This window comes from Leopardus geoffroyi, chromosome D2 (assembly GCF_018350155.1).
Source record: "Leopardus geoffroyi isolate Oge1 chromosome D2, O.geoffroyi_Oge1_pat1.0, whole genome shotgun sequence".
Lineage (NCBI taxonomy): Eukaryota > Metazoa > Chordata > Mammalia > Carnivora > Felidae > Leopardus > Leopardus geoffroyi.
Window position 1 is genome coordinate 74,616,312 of NC_059334.1, and position 12,850 is coordinate 74,629,161.

The following is a 12,850-nucleotide window of genomic DNA, read 5'->3' on the forward strand; positions in this document are numbered from 1 at the left end:
TCTTTGAACGGCCGCGGTCCGGCAGCGGGATCTGGGACCTCAGGCATGGCGTCGTGGGTGCATTTGCGCGGTAGTTGGCCATGGCCCTGGCACGGGCGGCCACGGCCGCCCCGTCCTTTCTAGAAGCGAACCCGTTCCCCCCTTCCTTGCACACTTCGAAAAGAAGCCCAACTCCTCCTGGAGCTGGAATTCGAAGGGCTGGAGCCGATGGAGGGAGGAGGGACGCGTTTCCAAGTCTTTGTTTCTACTCTGTAGTCCGCGCGTCTCCGTAGACCCCCCTCTTCCGGCCCAGATTGCGGTCGCCGCCAGAGCTCGGCAGTGGGGCGCAACCCCAGCACCCCCGGGGCGCGCCGGGCTCGGGGGCTCCGCGGGCAGCCCGCCCGCTCCGGCCCCCGCCACTAGGCGCCGCTGCGCGCACGCGGATCCCCGCCGCTGAGCAGCCGCCGGGGAGGGCGCCAGGAAGGGAATTTGCTCTAATAACAAATGTTTTAAAAACAGGTTTTAAAGCTATGAGTTCTTCTTTGCGTTTTCCCACCCTCTCCCTACGCGTTCGGAGAGGCCAGGTGACTGGGACTCTCAGAGTGGGCTGGAGGAATTCCTAACCCAGCCCTGAGGCCTCCCCATCCCGGGGAAACTTCGCTTTGCGTTAGGCCGGGGAGAGGGCTCACCCTCCGCTCTGGTCCGCGGCGCCGGTGGGTGCCGGCTCCCAGGGACAGCCCTGGACGTGGCGGAGCGCAGCCGGTGGGCGCGACCACGCCAGGCCGTGGCCTAACAACCATGTCTGATGGACGGTGGCTGTGCCAAACATGAGCTCACCGACGCCTCTCAACAACTGTTAAGATATTGAGATTTACTTTTCACGGAGGAGAAAACTGAGAGCCAAGAAGGTGGTCACGACGGTCGTGACCCCACGCAGCAACCTGACCGTCCATCCCGAATTGCAGGGAGGCTGTGAATGCACCCCAGGCAGGAAACTCAGAGCAGACAGTTATGGGGTCTGCCCTCTGTTGCCTCGCACTAGCCAGGAATCCAGGCCTCTCTCATCCCAACGCCTCCCTAAGAAGTCCCCTACCCTTGGGGAGGAGGAGAGGGAAGCGCGGAGAAGCCAGTGGCAGGAGCTTGGGACCAGCAGTAGCTTATGCTGAACAACTATATTGTTCAGTCTTGAAGCCCAGCAGCGAGCCCTGGAGGTGGGCAGGCAATAATAATAACAGCAACATCAAGGACAGGAGCTCACGATTCTAGCTCATTCTACGCCAATCACAATAAGCCCTTTGCTTGGCTTATCTCCTTGAACAACCCCAAGGGCCAAGATACTATTATTTATCTCCAGTTCTCAGATGAGAACGGCACAGAGAGGTCAGGTAATTTGCTCAAAGTCACCCAGACCTGACCGGTTTTTTTTCTTTTTCTTTTTTCTTTTTTTTTTTTTTTTTTGCAGGGACCCGGGGGGGTGGGGGTGGGGGGGGGGTGGGTGGGGTGGGGGGGGTGGGGTGGGGGGGTGGGATGGAACGGGTTCTGTAAAACACACAGTAAAATTCACCCTGTACAGTGTACAGGTCTATGAGTTTTGAAAAACGCTCAGAGAAGTGTAATTACCACCGTCACCAAAAGTAGAAGGGTTCTGTTACGCCTCGAAACAGGCCTGACTTCTACCCTCCACTGCTCCAACTGCCTCGCAGGCAGTCTTGGCCGCATTTGCACCGGTGACAAAATGGAGGTCGGGAGAGGTTGTGGTGTTTGCCCAGCCAGTAAGTGACAGATCCGAGACTCGAACCTTCATCTGTTGTCTGCTGGTCTGGCGGCTGGCGGAGCGTGGATTCCGGAATCTACAGAGCTCAGCCTGCGGCGGTTTGGGGCCTGTAGGAAAGGGAGCCCTTTGCTCTAAAATGGAGCCTCAGAAATCCCCTCACTGTGCACTGCAGGCTCCCAGTACTTAACCAATCACCCATCCCTCTAGGGCAGCTAGGGAACAAAGAGGGGCCGGATTCTGCGAGGCCCAAGCCGCGAATAAAGTGAGCGGCAGCCGGGCGGTGCGAGGGCCAGGGGTAGAGTTGGCTCAGGGTCCGGGTCCAGACCAGAATGCCCAGTGCCCTGTGGAGCCTCACCCACCAGTCTGGTTAATGAGTTACTGTCCTAGTTAATTCTCCCACACGTCGGGGTGGTTGCTTGAACCTTCCCGAGTTCCTCAGGTCCCTGGCGCATGAATTAGCATAGGTTTTCCGGTTTCCAGGGCTTCTGCGACCAGCTCCAAACCCACTTATCTCTCTGGTGGGCCTGAGCGAGGCTTGGGGCGGGTAGCCCTTGGGGCAGAGGAAAAGGACCCCCGCTGCTCCCTCACCCTTGCCCACCTGCTGTCCACGAAACACCTTGGGCCCAACGTGGCCCCTCTGCAGTTTGCAGGAGGTTGGTGGCCTGGAGAGGATATTGCACGAAGGGAGACGAGGCTCCCAGGAGACTGGGCCCTTTGCCCTGGGCCCAACTTTCCTGCCTCTGGCAGGAGGAGGAGAGGGTCTGGGCTCCAGACCGTCATTCACTCCCTTGGGTACCCTGAACACTCCTAGCCAAAGGTAGGAAAGGGTTTAAGGAAGTACCAACAACACCTCAGCGCTAAGCCTGAGACGTTAAAAAAAGGTTAAAAGCCCTTACATTTCATACACCGTGGCGGGCCTCACCCCACCTCCCGGACACAAACTGGATCCCCTTTGCCCTCAAGGTCATCTACTCTCAGGCCCCCAGCCAAGACCCCTAATACGAACTGTGAAATTAAATGCTCATTCCCCACCCTGTGGCCAGGGCGGGGCTTTTTAGTGCTCCTACTTTTCCACTTGGAGCCTAACTGCCAAGTTTAGAGAGCCTGGTCTGAGGACAAGCCTGACCTTCCATTCCTCCTGGAGAGCCTTCCAGGAAGGAGGACTTCTCCCTCTGGTTCCAGGATCCACGATCTACAGCCCACCTAAACTGGGCGTTTCTTCCCAGCTTTGGAAATGGAGGGCTGACCTCTAGCTCCATTCCAGGCTTGCTGGTTAGCACAGCCAGAAGACCTCCCATTTCTCGGTGGCTTCAGGCTCCCTGCTGGCCTGGGCACTGGTGGGGCTTATGTCCCTACAGCCTAACTGAGGGAGGGATTTCTGAACTGGAGACAATATTTCTGGAGGTCGGTGGTTCAGGCCATAGAGAGGTACTTCTCCAGATACACCCCACCCCCAGAAGCTGCACTGGACACCCCGTATCCTTGGGCCTGGGAAAAAGGATGGGGGGTTGGGGGGTGCTTCTGCAAAGCACGACCACAAGAACCTGCTAAGGGTGAATACCCAGCCACCACCCCTGCCCAGAGCTGGCGTCAGAGGTCTGAAGCCTGAGACAGGGGCAGTCAGATTTCTCAGGGCATGAGGGGAAAGCTGAGGTCCACACCTGTCTTGGGTGTGGATGTGTGTATATGTGCCTTCTGTGGGAAAGGTGGGCGGGGGGGGGGGACAACCCAGATGATCTCTGTTAGCTAAGGTCAGGTGCCCAGACACACCCAGAAAACACAATTCTAACCTCTCTTTCCTGGAGGGTTTCCCTAAAAGGTTTCCCCTCCCCATCCCAAAGCAAATTATGCCTGGAATCAAGTTGAGAAATTGATGTGAACATAAAAATACATCAGATGAAACCACAGAGGGCCCGGGGAGAACCCAGGACAGTGAGGTGGGTAGTTGGGGAAGTGGGGAAGTGTGTCCAAAAACCCAGACCCTCCATTGATGAAGCTGCTGGCCGTGGCAGGCTCCTCTCGGACTTTGCTCTCCACCCCCCCCCCCCAATCGACTTTTCTCGGGTCTCACGGCAACCTAGTCACCAAACACAGGCATTTCTTCCTCCTTAAGAGAAATGGCATGGGCCTCTAAGTAATAGATTTAAAGGATGCCAGATTTTTTTTTCTCATTAATTGTAAACGTGCAAAATACCTGCTGGTACTTCACTTTAGAAGAATGCAATTGGCAAGAAGGGGGAAAAAAAAAAAGGAAAAAAGAAGCGGCTGATGAATAGATAATAGATCTTTAACCACCAATAAACAGAGAGCAGCGCCAGCAGCCTGGGGGATGTGATCATAATTATGCCGTTGCGTGAGCCAATGGGGACGAGGGAACTCGGCCCTAAAATCATCCCAAAACCGAAGGCGAGCTCGAAAATGCGGACACGGCCTGGGAGCGGAGACGCGATCTGCAGTCCCTAGTTGCAATCCCTGCACAGCAACCCGCCCCTGGGACGACAGATAACAGAATAATAATAGAAGTAATAATAGTAGTAATAATAATGATAATAATAATAACAACAAAAAGGACAGCAATAGTCATAATGACAAAACGAACAAAAATAATAACGGCAACGGACAACGGACCGATAATAGTAACATCACATCAGTCTTTCCCCTGACCTTGGACCCCGTGGTCCCAGATATTGCCAAAGGAACTGTTTTGGGTAAGGAGGTGAGAACCCTCCCAGAGAGAAGAAGTGAGAGCCCGCAGGGCTGGTTGGAAGCCTGGCGCCTGGGCAGGGTCGTTGACTCGTGTCTCAACTTGCAAACGAACAAACAGGGTCAACAATCGCGAGCACCGCGACCCTGAGACCTCGTTGCTACGCGTGGTTGGAGACCCCCCCCCCCCCCCCCAGCCCAGGCTCCTTTCTCACCTGGGAAACCGCCGGGAGTTGTGCTGGGGGTGGGAACTGGTGTAACCGAACAGCTCCGTTAGCCTTCGCCCGGAACCCACCCCTGCCTGCTTACCCTCGCGGTGCTCCCGGGGCGATCCCCGCTTCCCCGACGCGGGGCCACGGGAGGCAGCGGCGGCCGAGAGCTAGGCGCCAGGCATCTGCGTGTCTGTCCGTCCGTCTGTCCCACCAGCTCGGGATCCAGGGGGCCGCAGCAGAGGCGGCACGGGCCGGGGACTCTGCAGGGACCGGGGTGCCCCGGAGGGAGTGGTGGTAGTGTAGGAGGAGGCGGTGGCAGAGGGGGAGGAGGTGGGGAAAGAGGAGGAGGAAGAAGAGGAGGAGGAGAAGAAGGAGGAAGAGGAGGAGGAGGAGGAGGAGGAGGAGAAGGAGAAGACGCCGGAGGAAGAGGAGGAGGCGAAAGAGGAGGAGGAGAAGCCGCAGCGGGCGCCGCGGGAGCGAGTGAGCTGGGAGCGCGGGGCGAAGGCGCGGCGAGGCCGGCGGCCTGGCGGGCGCAGGAGGCTCGGCCGAGGCAGCGGCGCCGACTCCGTTCCACACTCGGCCGGGATCCAGGCCTCCGGGTTCCCAGGCGCTCGCCTCCCTCTGACGCACTTTAAAGAGTCTCCCCCCTTCCACCTCAGGGCGAGTAATAGCGACCAATCATCAAGCCATTTACCAGGCTTCGGAGGAAGCTGTTTATGTGATCCCCGCACTAATTAGGCTCATGAACTAACAAATCGTTTGCACAACTTGTGAAGAAGCGAACACTTCCATGGATTGTCCTTGGACTTAGGGCGCCCTGCCCGCCTTTTGCAGAGGAGAGAAAACTTTTTTTTTTTTTGCCTCCCCCGAGAAACTTTCCCCCCCCCTCTCCTCCCTGCCTCTAACTCCGATCCCCCCCCACGCCATCTCGCCAAAAAAAAAAAAAAAAAAAAGAAAGAAAAAAAAAAGAAAAAAAAAAAGAAAAAAAAAAAGAAAAAGAAAAAAAAAAAAGAAAAAAAATTACCCCAATCCACGCCTGCAAATTCTTCGGGAAGGATTTTTTTCCCCCTCTCTCCAGGTTGGGCGCGTTTGGTGCAAGATTCTCGGGATCCTCGGCGTTGCCTCTCCCTCCCCCTCCCCCCCTCCTTTCCTTTTCCTTTCCTTTCTTTCTTCCTTTCCTCCCCCCACCCCCACCCCAAACAAACAAGTCCCCAATTCTCGTCCGTCCTCGCCGCGGGCAGCGGGCGGCGGAGGCAGCGTGCCGCGGTCGCCGGGAGCCGGGAGCCTCGGGCGCTCGCTCCTCGGCGCAGCATGTTCCAGCCGGCGCCCAAGCGCTGCTTCACCATCGAGTCGCTGGTGGCCAAGGACAGTCCCCTGCCCGCTTCGCGCTCTGAGGACCCCATCCGTCCCGCGGCGCTCAGCTACGCCAACTCCAGCCCCATAAACCCGTTCCTCAACGGCTTCCACTCGGCCGCCGCCGCCGCCGCCGCCGCCGGCAGGGGCGTCTACTCCAACCCGGACTTGGTGTTCGCCGAGGCGGTCTCGCACCCGCCCAACCCCGCGGTGCCCGTGCACCCGGTGCCGCCGCCGCACGCCCTGGCCGCCCACCCCCTGCCCTCCTCGCACTCGCCACACCCCCTCTTCGCCTCGCAGCAGCGGGACCCGTCCACCTTCTACCCCTGGCTCATCCACCGCTACCGATATCTGGGCCACCGCTTCCAAGGTACGTGCCACGTCGCGGGGCTGCAGCGCGCCGCGCGTCCTGCACTGCCCTCGGCCTGCGCCGGGTGGCCGCTTGGCAAGGCCCGGGAGGAGGTTCCCCCAGCTCGCCGGCCCGCGCGCCCCCCTCGGAAACTGGGCGACGAGGGGCCCGGCGTGGTGCTGGTCCCCAGTCTCCGAAGCTGCGGCCGCTTTGGGGGCTGGCCTGGGGCCGCTCGACCCCTTCGAGAGGGACGTACACGGAGACGTTGTCTCCGAGCGGCTCTGCGGTCGAGCCAGGCTGGGACTGCCTTCTCTGAGCGTCGGCCGCCTCAGAGTCCCGGAGCCCGCGGGGTACCCAGGCTCTCCGTCTCCCCCGCGATGCCCTTGCTGCCCTGGCTCCGAGGGGCACGGCCACGGCCGGGCCGCCAGGTTCGCCTTCGACTGCGTAAGATCCAGCTCGCCGCCCACTCCTTGCCCCTTCAAGCCTAGACCCGTGACTTCTCAGTTTCCGACCCTCTTCGGGCGGCGAGGGGACCCTTGCGCCCCCAGGGCAAAGTCAAGGGGTTTGTTTTTTCTTTTCTTTCTTTTTTCTTTCTTTCTTTTTTTTTTTTTTTTGGAGGCCTGGGGAGGGTCCTGGAACCCGCGCGGGTAGTAACCTCGGCAGATCGGCACTCTGGCCAAGACCTGCTCAAACGGGGCGCCCAGCGTCCTCGGCGGGGAGGCAGGTTCGGTCTGGTTTTTGTTTGTGATTTTGTTTTTCTTTTAAAAGAAATGAACCGGATCGGGAGACGGGCTGGATGAAAAGATCTGTTTGGGTGTTTTCCTTTCTTGCTATTTTTTTTTTTATTTGTTTGTTTTTTTTCTCTGGGCGGGGGTAGGAGGAAAGTTAAAACTCCAGAACAGAGGCCGAGTAATTAGTTTAGCGGTCGGAGCCGGGGGGGAAAAGACTTACCTCCCCCGACAGCCGATCAATACTCGGTGGCTTGTCCATTCATTAACCCTTTGCGTTCCTGCCAGAGCCTAGGATCCGGTGGTTGCCCCCCCCCCCCCCCCAATAAAGAACAGAACAAAACAAAACAAAAACAACCTTTCATCCTAATTCCGGGGCCCGATTTGCCCCCATTCTCTCCTAAACTGTCGGTTTTTCTTTGTTTGGGTTTTGAGTGAATCGATTTCCCACCTTTACGAGTGAACCCGAAACTCCTCCGTCTTTGCTCACAAAGTTTAGGGCTCCCTTCCTCATTCTCTGCCAGCTACGCTCTGGGTGTCCCCACCAGGCCCGAAGTGGCCGGGCTTTTCTGGGACCCCGCACCGTCCCATAGGACGCCCGCAGCTCGGCAACCCCTGGGTTTCGATCCCTTCGCTCGCGTCTGCTAGTTCTCCGGAGCGGGGCAGTGCGGAAGCCGCGTCCTTGGGAGGCAGTGACTGCGGAAACCCGCCACACCCGCCGGCGAAATTTCGGTCCCGGCCGGTCCTCTGTACGTCCCCGGAGGGGAAGAGACTTAGATCATTGAAAATGAAGTCCCCGAGAAAACTCTGGATAGCGGCCCACCGCCTCTCCACTCCGGGGTTAACATTCCCCGAGGTTAGAAAGGAGAAAGTTTCTCTGGGTCTTGGGCGCCAATCCCCGGGACTGGCTCTGCTGCCGCTCCTCTGCCCCCGGCGCGGGGCGCGGAGGTGGTGAGGCCCGTGGCGCCAGGGCGGCTGCGAAGCCCGCCGGGGTCAGGAGCCTGGGGACTTGTCCCGCAGGGGCAGCTGCCGGGTGGGGGCCGCGTAGGTACAGCCCTGGTGTTCCGGGCCCGGCGGCTGGGCCGGCGTCCTCTTCGCGCGCCTCCGGAGGGCCCGGGGTGTCCAGGGGCCGAGCCGCACCGGCTGCGTGAAGGCCATGAACGCCGTGCGCCGCCAGCCCGGCTCGGGAGAAGCGCGCGGCCCCGGCCAGGACCGTCCTCTCTAACGGGACTTCTGCTCTGTCCCCGGCAGGGAACGACACAAGCCCGGAGAGCTTCCTTTTGCACAACGCGCTAGCCCGCAAGCCGAAGCGGATCCGAACCGCCTTTTCCCCGTCCCAGCTTCTGAGGCTGGAACACGCCTTCGAGAAGAACCACTACGTGGTGGGCGCCGAGAGGAAGCAGCTGGCGCACAGCCTCAGCCTCACGGAAACTCAGGTGAGCGAGGCGTGCGCCTGGCGACCCCAGCCCGCATCCCTGGCCCCACGCAGCTAGGCCACAAGTGCGGAGCTCGGGGAGGGCCTTTGGCAAAGAACCCGGGAGCTGGTTCCACGTTTGGTTCAGAATGTGTAAGTTTTGAGGTGCCTGGCTTCCCTGGGCTCCAGCAAGGGACTCTTAAGAGTGGACCCACCCCAGTCTCTGGACAGACGGGCTGAATAGCTCCTTCTGTCTGGCTCGGCAGGACTTACAGCTCCTGGCTAAGACACCTGTGCACTCTTGGTGAGACTTTCTGTTAGAATCTGGGGACCCGGCTGGGTCCAGGAAGAAGGAGAATGCAGAAGGGTGAAGGGGAGGAGACCCTCCCGCAAGGGGCTGAAGTCTGGAGAGGTCTCGGGAGTGGGTTAAGGGCGAGTTCTGTGCCACTGCAGACCCAAGGTCCACACCGAGGGCTCCTGTTACTCTCCTCCAGGGGATCGGAGAACCGAGAGGTGGAGGCTAGACATCCTAGGTGCGTCCTTAAATGAGCGGAACTGAGCTGGAAGGCGGCAGAGAAGGGTTGCCTCCGGGGACCTAGCCCTGCGGCGCCACAGGGCCAGGAGGCGGGCCTGGCTCGGCCTGCTGGGGTCCGGGAGGGGGCTTAGGGCTACAGTAATCGCTACTGTAGGTGGAGCCCCAGGGCGGGGTCAAAGTTCCCGGCAAACAGTAACGTTTTCGGGCAGATTAAGTTGTAACACTTTTCCTGGGAGGCGCAAAGGGGTCGAGGCTTTTGTTTTAAAACGTCCCCCTGGACAAAACCGAGGAGGGCCTCGCGGGTTGGTGCGGGGCCCGGCACAAGGCGCGGCCCGGCTGATTTCTCCTGGAGAGCCGAGGCCGCGGTGGTCTTTGTCCGCCTCGCTGCCCACGCTGCCTGGGCTCTTTGTGTGCGTGTCAAGCCCCGAGCGCACCGACGCGCGCCTTGGGCGAGCGCCGGGGAGAAATGAACCGTCCTCCCCTCAATTAGCAAACTCAAAGCAAATTAAACTCAGCCTTGTTCCAGCTCGGCTTTTTCATGGGGCACTTTGGGGGACTGGGCATTGGGGAGAGCAAGCCGGGACCTGGGCCGGCCTTCTAAAGGGAGGGAGCGGAGTGGGCTTCTGGGGCCTGGGTTGCTGCTTTCCGGATGGGACAGGCCCCGGGGGCAAGGGAGGTGCTGTCGCCACCATTTCCCCTCGTGGTACCGCCCTGCTGGGAAGCTGGGACAGTGTCACTGTCTGGTCTGGTGGCTGAGTGGGGACCCACTGCCCAGCGCCCCCAGGGGTTGATGGGGTTGCTGCCCAGTCCCACATCAGCGCTACCCCCCCCCCTCCCCCAGGACATCTAACAGCTGCTCTGGGGAGATGAGGCCGCCAGCCCCACTCTGGTGGGAAGTGATGTGACCAAGGCTGGAAACTTGGGCCTGGTGGGTCTTGGGGCTGGTCAGGATAAAGGAAGAGAGGGCACTCCGTGTCTCTTGTCTCCTCTTTCTCAGTTTCTCTCTTACTTCCTCTTTATCCCAGGGTCTTTCAGAAGCTTTCGCTTTTGAGTCTCTTTTCCTAGCTGGAAAGGTACAGCTGGGTTGGTCCCCAGGCCTCTGCCTCCCACCATCCTCCCTGGCCTCTTCCAGCACTAACCACCACCACCCCACCCCACCCCCGCCCCCAACTTCTGCTCACCTGCAAGTGTCCTGGGCAAGGAAGAGAAGCTCAGGTCAATCCTGACCGCCTACCCAGGGCCCGGGCCTTTCAGAGGAGGTGCTATATGTAGGCAATGCTGCCCAAACAGACAAAATACAAAGCACACTGGGTCTTGTACAAGAAAGCTGCTGCAGCCTGGAAGGAGGCCTTCCCTGCCCTGGCTAGGTGGAGGGAGTTAGGGACCTGTCTCTTTTTATTTTTCCTCACTTATTATTGGTGTAGGGGTTTCCCATGCTTTGCAAGGCTTCTGCTCTCAGCAGGATGTGGGTGTGCCATTCAGGGCCAGGCGATCGGGGGGCACTGCACCTTGGGCCGCCTGGCCTGAGGGAAGCGCCCTGCTAGGGCCCAGAAGAGTAGGGATCCAGGCTTCCTATCTGCCGGCACCAGAAGCTCGGCTCCCAGAAGGGAGGCCTTGGGGAGGCCCGCCCTTTGGAGAGCAGCTGGGGGACAGGACTTCCGCAGTCCCACTCGGAGGAGGAAGAGGTAGGAGGAGGGCGCTGTGGAGGAACTAATGCGCCCCAATCTGCATCTCATCCACAGGTAAAAGTATGGTTTCAGAACCGAAGGACGAAATTCAAAAGACAGAAGCTGGAGGAAGAAGGCTCAGATTCCCAACAAAAGAAAAAAGGGACGCACCATATTAACCGGTGGAGAATTGCCACCAAGCAGGCGAGTCCCGAGGAAATAGACGTGACCTCAGATGATTAAAAACACAAACCGAAACGGACAACACGGAGCAAAACAGAGACAGGGAGAGGAGGGGTAGAAGAAAAAAACAAACCTACAAAACAAAAACAAACCGCACACACACATTCACCGAAAAAAGGAAGAGGGAGTCAGAGAGATCTTCGGTGCATCGCAGACTTTGAGCAGCGAGGGCGCAGGGTCCTGATCCCAGGCTGCGCGGATATGGCAGAGGACGGAGGCTTCTTGATCAACATGCAACCCTTGTCTAAAGAGGCAGCTGAGTGAGAGAAAGAGAGAGAGAGAGAGGGAGAGAGGGAGAGAAAGAGAGATCCAAAAGTGGCAAAGCCCAAGGCGCTCTGAACAAGGGAAGCTGTCAGTCAAACGCCAAACCAGCGAGAGAAGATGATTGGCAGGTATTCCGTTTATCACAGTCCTGATTTGTTGTTTTTTTTTTAAATAATGATAATAATGATGGTGAAAGAAAACCCCAACCAAGCACAGGACTTTTTATTTTGCACTTCACAGAGTTCCCCCCCCCCACAATCTTTAAAAATAATTAGTAACAATAACAATCGAAATTCCATATCCAGCCCCATCCCACACCTGTTCAAAAACTTGAATTGCATGTAGCAGTTGTTGGGTGAATGGTATCTAAAGACAGAAAATGAATTGTAATTTTCTTTTCCTTTTAAAGACAGGTTCTGTGTGCTTTTCATTTTGATTTTTTTTTCTAAGAATGTGCAGTCTGTAAACACTTTTTTATACCTTCTGACGTCAAAGTGATTGTGAAAGGTACATGAAGTAGGCTCAGCGATAGGGGTCCTCTTACAGAGAAATGGGGAGCAGGATGGGGGGCTGGGGGTGGCGGGGGAGGGTGCCCACAAGAGGAGTCAGGACTTGTGCTGGGAAAGAAAAACCCTAAATTAATTCTATTTCTTGAACATTCCCTTTCCTAACATCCCGAAGGCTTAAAACCACGAAGTAAACTCCTTTTGGTGGTTGGAGAGATTGGCCAAATTCAACCATTCGCTGTAAAGGCCATTCCAAACTTTAAATCTATCTGTGGCAAAAACTGAAGGACTGTAGTTAGCGGGATGATGTTAAGTGTGGCCAAGGACATGGCAGCAAGTTTTCAAGCACTGAGTTTCTATTCCAAGATCATAGACTTACTAAAGAGAGTGACAAATGCTTCCTTAATGTCTTCTATACCAGAATGTAAATATTTTTGTGTTTTGTGTTAATTTGTTAGAATTCTAACACACTATATACTTCCAAGAAGTATGTCAATGTCAATATTTTGTCAATAAAGATTTATCAATATGCCCTCAGAGTAGTCGTTTTGAGAAATTGAAGTGAGTTTTTTTTTTTTTTTTAAGTATCTATAATTTGAGTGTGGTCCTTCCCCAGCGAGGCTCAAGAAACCCAGGCTCCTCACCCACAAAAGGGCCAGACTGATGGATTCTTGGGCATTTTAAAGACAGATGAGGGTGGAGAAGGGAGAGGATTAGGAAAACTTAAGTCCTTCAGAAAAGGGATGGGAGAAAAGTTTTCCAACCAGACCTTTGCCCATTACAAGGCTCACTGAGGGAGATCAGTTTGAATTTCAGGTTAAAAATGCTTACCTCTCTTAATTTTCTAGATAAAAAAAAAAAAAAAACCTGGGATATATAGTTATGCATTGAAGAATATTCCCCTAAGATTGGAGGAAACACTTGGCAGAATCACAATCTGGGACTTCTAAATTGTGCTTCTGACTGCAAACCCCAAAGTGCAAGCTCCTCCATCCCATCAGTCTTTTCCTTCCTTCCTTCCTTCCTTCCTTCCCTTCCCTTCCCTTCCCTTCCCTTCCCTTCCCCTCCCCTCCCCTCCCTCCCCTCCCCTCCCCTCCGTTCCCTTTCCTTCCCTCTTTCCCTT

At 56.8% G+C, this 12,850-nt stretch overlaps 1 protein-coding gene and 1 long non-coding RNA gene across 3 annotated transcripts; one reads left to right on the forward strand and one right to left on the reverse strand.

The window, feature by feature from the left end:
• Positions 1–1,471: 1,471 nt before the first annotated feature.
• On the reverse strand, positions 1,472–5,023 carry LOC123577135. The gene is made up of 2 exons (XR_006701722.1): positions 4,672–5,023; positions 1,472–1,860 (listed from the first exon to the last, which is right to left on the reverse strand). It is a non-coding gene; the product is annotated as an uncharacterized LOC123577135 (long non-coding RNA).
• A 51-nt stretch (positions 5,024–5,074) lies between these two features.
• Positions 5,075–12,259, forward strand: EMX2 (empty spiracles homeobox 2). 2 transcript variants are annotated; one of them, XM_045439093.1, is made up of 3 exons: positions 5,075–6,391; positions 8,350–8,534; positions 10,790–12,259. In XM_045439093.1, exons 1-3 carry the CDS (start codon positions 5,980–5,982, stop codon positions 10,955–10,957), a joined length of 765 nt encoding a protein of 254 aa, XP_045295049.1. In that variant the 5' UTR covers positions 5,075–5,979; the 3' UTR covers positions 10,958–12,259. The 2 variants fall into 2 exon arrangements, with proteins under 2 accessions (XP_045295049.1, XP_045295050.1); XM_045439094.1 differs by lacking the exon at positions 8,350–8,534 and having other exon boundaries at positions 5,618–6,391; positions 10,790–10,893.
• The last annotated feature ends 591 nt before the right edge of the window (positions 12,260–12,850 follow it).

Bases quoted from the DNA above. Each gene is read 5' to 3' on its own strand.
- EMX2 (XM_045439093.1), top strand. From the start codon at position 5,980: ATGTTCCAGCCGGCGCCCAAGCGCTGCTTCACCATCGAGTCGCTGGTG. The intron at 6,392-8,349 runs GTACGTGCCACG...TGTCCCCGGCAG, and splicing joins TCTGGGCCACCGCTTCCAAG to GGAACGACACAAGCCCGGAG. The intron at 8,535-10,789 runs GTGAGCGAGGCG...TCTCATCCACAG, and splicing joins TCAGCCTCACGGAAACTCAG to GTAAAAGTATGGTTTCAGAA.